The sequence below is a fragment of the Lactuca virosa genome, chromosome 6 (genome assembly GCF_052849685.1).
Source record: "Lactuca virosa cultivar CGN04683 chromosome 6, Lactuca_virosa_CGN04683_v6, whole genome shotgun sequence".
NCBI classification, from domain to species: Eukaryota; Viridiplantae; Streptophyta; class Magnoliopsida; order Asterales; family Asteraceae; genus Lactuca; species Lactuca virosa.
Window position 1 is genome coordinate 100,067,381 of NC_136431.1, and position 5,500 is coordinate 100,072,880.

The window sequence follows — 5,500 nt, forward strand, 5'->3', positions numbered from 1 at the left end:
TCTAATGAAAGTAGCACGAGTTTTTTACTATAAATAACACCTACCTATTTTATTTTATTTAAAAAAAAAACTCATCTTTTTTTTCTTATATAGTATGGACATGGCTGGTCACAATAATTACTATCAAACAAAAACTAAATTCAATATTTTATCAACATATTTTGATTATACCAGACTATCTCATGAAAGTAGCGCAAGGATTTTAGTATAAATAGGAGCCCTTCCAACCCCAAAATCACACAACCAAGAGTGAGTAACGTGAGAAGGAAACATAAGAAAACATGTTGAATTCTCAGATCAACCAAACTCACTCTCTCAGCAACCTACTTCCACTGCATAAGCCCTTTATGGCCGGTGATGCCACCACCCATTCCTCCTCCTCCGCTTACACCCTCGCCATTCTCCGCCAGCCAACTGCCACCCAGAAATCTAATGCCACTCACACTCGATCCACCTCAGTTGGGAAAATAAAAGCCATAAGCATTCCATTTCTTACCAAGACCACCGTCAAGGGTGTCATCACCATCCAACCAACCATCAGCTCTGCCATCGCCGGAGTAGGTATTGGCGGGGTTGCTGATGGTGTTTCTGATCTTCTAGGGCGGTCCTTCTTGCTCGAGCTTGTTTCCAATGACCTTGATTGTACGTATACCAGCTTTCTTACTTTCTAGTTATATTGCGTGATTTCAAAATCGAAGTAAGATACTTATAATTTGGTAATTGTATATATTTAAGACATACGTTTTATTATAACAAATTTTCGTATAACATATATATAGTTATTTTGGTTCTAATTAAAAACTTGAAAAGATGACAAAAATGGGATTTACCATAATTGCAACATTAATTATTACACTTTGTACGGCATATTCAAACACTTCATGTACTTGATCTGAATTTAGGATAATTAATTAAACATTATATTATCTGGTTTTCTTAAGTACCACTGATCTACGTGATGTCGATTTTTGGGATCTTTAAAGACAAATTTAAAACCTTTTTACTTTTGTTTTTATTAAACTACCAGTTAATGTTAATTTAATATAATAGTTTTACATAAACTAATCAATCTAAAATTCTTTCCAAAGATATCCATCAATTGAAGAAGTCAAACTCCTCAGCAGTGTGGCCGGATCCATAAAGTTTTTTACTTAGTGGACGAGTCGTTAATTGCATTGCATTGATACATATAATAGTTATATTTTAACAGTAAAAAATATCATAAACGATTAATCAAACCCCGGAGGTTTAGTGATGTGTTTTTAAAATATATGTAAAGATTGAAATTGTTTGTCAAAGATAACTCTTATGGAGAAATTAGAGACTCCAAAATATATAAAAAAATATATAAACATTTGTTGCACCAATATTATATACAGTATTAATAATTCAGGCCCGATGAGAATGGACATGTACCAAAAACCGGATTTGATACCATGGAAGATCTATATGTAGCCCAAGATTTTCTTTTGAAAAAATTTCTTAGGAAGATAAAGATACTTCAATTTATATAAACATTTACTAGTCCTTGTTGCAAAGATATGGGATTCTTAACAATGATTATTCCATAGTTAAGCTTCCACTAATCTATATTTTAAGACATAGTATATTCATTTAACATTTAATTTATAGAAATAAAGATAATAACTTACACCAAATACTAATTTGTAGCAGTCAAATACACGAAAAAATTACTTTGATCCCGATTTATTCGGTTATACTTTTAAATTCGTATATGTTCTTATAGTTATCTTTCTACCAAATGACAATTAAAAGAAATTTTAAAAGGATAAAAATTCTACAAAATTTATCTGTAAATATTATCCTAAGAAGATGCTTGAGGATAAGGTATACATTTACGAAATCATTTTCTTTCGTTTAATGAATAAAGTAAACTAACTAAAAATGTCAGTTTTCCCTATATTGAAAATTGTGACTGGAATAAGTTATACACTTAATCTTTCTTACCAATCTTTTTTTGGCTACATTTGAGATTTATGTTCCCCAGTTACTAACAGATGATCACCCAGTCACAAACCTGTCAACTTTACATATTCTAATCTGTGCTAATTTTTTATGATTAAAAGATAAGTGGAATTTATTGCGAAAAATATGAAAGCTTAAGGTAATTTTTATTTACAATATGGATTAAAAACCGGATGTGTAATACAGCAAAAGGCAAGCAGAAGACAGTGAAGGCGTATGCAAGATACGAGGCATTAGATTTTGACATTAACATCTACACATACAAATGCGATTTTGATGTCCCTGAGGATTTTGGTGAAATCGGAGCTATTCTTGTGGAAAATGAATACAGCAAGAAGATGTTCTTCAAGAAGATTGTTCTTAACAACAATATCACGTTTACCTGTGAATCTTGGGTTGCTTCAAAGGATGATAACCCCGAGAAGAGAATCTTTTTCACCGACAAGGTTAATCTCACACTAATTTACCTCCTTTAACTGTTTAGTAGCCATTGTTCTGATTAGTCTGTTTGTAATTATAGTCTTATCTTCCATCGGAAACGCCAGAAGGCCTGAAGTCGTTGAGAGAGAAAGATATGGAATCTCTTCGTGGGAATGGGCAAGGAGAGCGTAAATCTTCTGATAGAATTTACGATTATGATGTTTACGACGACCTTGGAGCACCGGATCTGAGCTTAAGTTTAGCTCGGCCAGTGCTCGGCGGCAATGATCATCCTTATCCTAGGCGGTGTCGTACTGGTCGGCCAATGTCTACAAAAGGTACATCACATTAACTCTTTCAGAACTGCTTGGATTCCTGTAAATTACATATAAGAATAGGGTTTGGAATATGAATAAATACGAAAAGTAATATGTATTTACAGATCCATTATCGGAGACGAGAACTTTGCTCCCGTTTTATGTGCCTAGCGATGAAGATTTCTCAGAGATAAAGGAGGTGAACTTTGGAGCGAGGGCATTGTATTCTGTACTCCATGCGGTTGTACCCACTCTAGACGCCATTATTACAGACAAAGACAAAGGGTTTCCTTTATTCAGGACCATAGATATGCTCTACGATCAAGGTGTTAACGTTCCTCCTCCTGATAATGGACTTAAAACTGTTTTGCCTAGACTTGTCAAAGGCGCTGTTGATACCGCAGACGCCGTGATCCAATTCGAGACCCCTGAAACTATCGATCGTAAGCTTTGATCTTTTTAACTCGTTTGTTATTTTAGTTTTTGGGTTTTGTATATTGGTTGATGTTCTAATCGTAGGTGACACGTTCTCGTGGTTTCGTGATGAGGAATTTTGTCGACAAATGCTTGCGGGTCTCAATCCATATAGCATACAGTTGGTGACGGAATGGCCATTGATGAGTAAACTAGACCCTCAAGTTTATGGGCCACAGGAATCAGCAATCACCAAGGAGATTGTCGAGCAAGAAATCAAAGGTTTCATGACTCTTGAGCAGGTAATATTCAAAACAGAAGATGGAAACTTATTCTCTTTTTGGTGAAAATAATTCATTACAATCATGTTTTTTGTAGGCTTTGGCTGAAAAGAAACTGTTTATGTTGGATTACAATGATCTGTTACTGCCATACGTAAACAAAACAAGAGAGCTTAATGGGACAACTCTGTATGGTTCTAGAACTTTAATGTTTCTTACTCCCACCGGAACATTGAGGCCACTAGCCATTGAGTTGACCCGACCACCATCCGACGACAAGCCACAGTGGAAGCATGTGTACACTCCCGCCTGGGATGCCACTGGAGCTTGGCTATGGAAGATGGCCAAGGCTCAAGTTCTCTCTCATGATTCTGCTTATCACCAACTTGTCAGCCATTGGTGGGTCCCCTTACATTACACATTTTTGTGTTTTTCAATCGAAGTATTGAATTAATGATTTGGTTTTGGATGTTTTTGTTGTTATTGTAGGCTAAGAACTCACTGTGTGATGGAGCCTTACATAATTGCTACCAACCGTCATCTTAGCCAAATGCATCCAATCCGGCGACTACTCCTTCCTCATTTCCGATACACCATGCAGATCAATGCTTTAGCTCGTCTTGCTCTCATTAACGCCGGTGGTATCATAGAGTCGACATTCTCTCCCGGGAAATATTCCATGCAAATTTGTTCGGACGCATATGATCAACTATGGCGTTTTGATCACGAGTCGCTTCCAGCTGACCTAATTAGCAGGTATATACCCTTTATGCATGCATGCAGTTTTTTTTTTCTGTTAACGATAAAATAATCAACGCTTTTACATGACGTAATATCTCTGGTTACATTATATATATTTTAGGGGCATGGCGGTTGAAGATACAAATTCACCACATGGTGTAAAACTAACGATCGAGGACTACCCATATGCAAATGACGGTTTACTCCTTTGGGATGCAATCAAACAATGGGCTACCTCTTACGTCAACCACTATTACCCAAAAGCGAATCTTGTTGAATCTGATGTAGAGCTTACACAATGGTGGGATGAAATTCGAACAGTTGGACACGGAGACAAGAAAGACGAACCATGGTGGCCACAACTCAAAACCCAAGAAGATTTGATCGGAATCGTTTCAACGATCATGTGGGTGGGCTCCGGCCACCATTCAGCTGTCAACTTTGGACAATATGATTTCGCCGGTTACTTCCCGAACAGGCCAACGATTGCCAGAACCAAGATGCCTAACGAAGACCCAACAGAAGAAGAGTGGCAGTCGTTCATAAAGAGACCTGAAGATGCTTTGTTGCAATGTTTCCCTTCCCAAATCCAAGCTACCACAGTCATGTCTGTTCTTGATGTTTTATCAAGTCACTCACCGGACGAGGAGTATATCGGTGGATATATAGAGCCGGCATGGGCAGCGGAGCCGGCTATCAAGGCGGCGTTTGAGGAGTTCCGGGGAAGTTTGGAAAAGTTGGAAGGAATCATAGACTCGAGGAATGTCGATCCCAAATTGCACAACCGAAGTGGTGCAGGGTTGGTTCCGTACCAGCTCCTCAAGCCATTTTCCGGTCCCGGGGTGACCGGAAGAGGTGTTCCGAACAGCATCTCCATCTAGTTCCGTACGTCGTCTTCCAGAATAAAGGTTTTCGAGATCTATGGTCCGATGGGTCTTTATGATAATAAGGTTATGATCCATAGTTTTTGTTTGTTTTATTGCGATTTCAAATAAATTCTTGTTGTGGAACTTGTTATCACCAGCCTAGAGAAGTGAGCCTAGAACAGATAAGTAGGCTGAGTTATTTAATGCCATATATATATATATATATATATATATATATATATATATATATATATATATATATATATATATATATATTTTAAAGTTATGAAAGATTTTAAGGTGACATTTTTTTTTGTCAATTTTGGTCCTCCAACTTATAATATTGACCCTTCATCTTTATGCTTTTGTTCACAAACAACCCTTTCACTTTGGTTTGAATTTTTCATAACCCTCGCCTTTTATTACATATTATTAGTATTTAGTCTTTTGGCAGAAATGGTCCCTCATCATTATT

The 5,500-nt window shown here is 36.9% G+C and overlaps 1 protein-coding gene across 1 annotated transcript; it reads left to right on the forward strand.

Annotated features, from left to right (window-relative positions):
• The first annotated feature begins 219 nt into the window (after positions 1–219).
• On the forward strand, positions 220–5,169 carry LOC145120184 (lipoxygenase 2, chloroplastic-like). The gene is made up of 8 exons (XM_079055996.1): positions 220–642; positions 2,173–2,432; positions 2,507–2,744; positions 2,849–3,166; positions 3,243–3,439; positions 3,516–3,817; positions 3,908–4,174; positions 4,281–5,169. The coding sequence occupies exons 1-8, from the start codon at positions 282–284 to the stop codon at positions 5,038–5,040; spliced, it is 2,703 nt and encodes a 900-aa protein (XP_078912122.1). The 5' UTR covers positions 220–281; the 3' UTR covers positions 5,041–5,169.
• The last annotated feature ends 331 nt before the right edge of the window (positions 5,170–5,500 follow it).

Bases quoted from the DNA above. Each gene is read 5' to 3' on its own strand.
- LOC145120184 (XM_079055996.1), top strand. From the start codon at position 282: ATGTTGAATTCTCAGATCAACCAAACTCACTCTCTCAGCAACCTACTT. The intron at 2,433-2,506 runs GTTAATCTCACA...TTGTAATTATAG, and splicing joins GAATCTTTTTCACCGACAAG to TCTTATCTTCCATCGGAAAC. The intron at 3,818-3,907 runs GTGGGTCCCCTT...TTGTTATTGTAG, and splicing joins CACCAACTTGTCAGCCATTG to GCTAAGAACTCACTGTGTGA.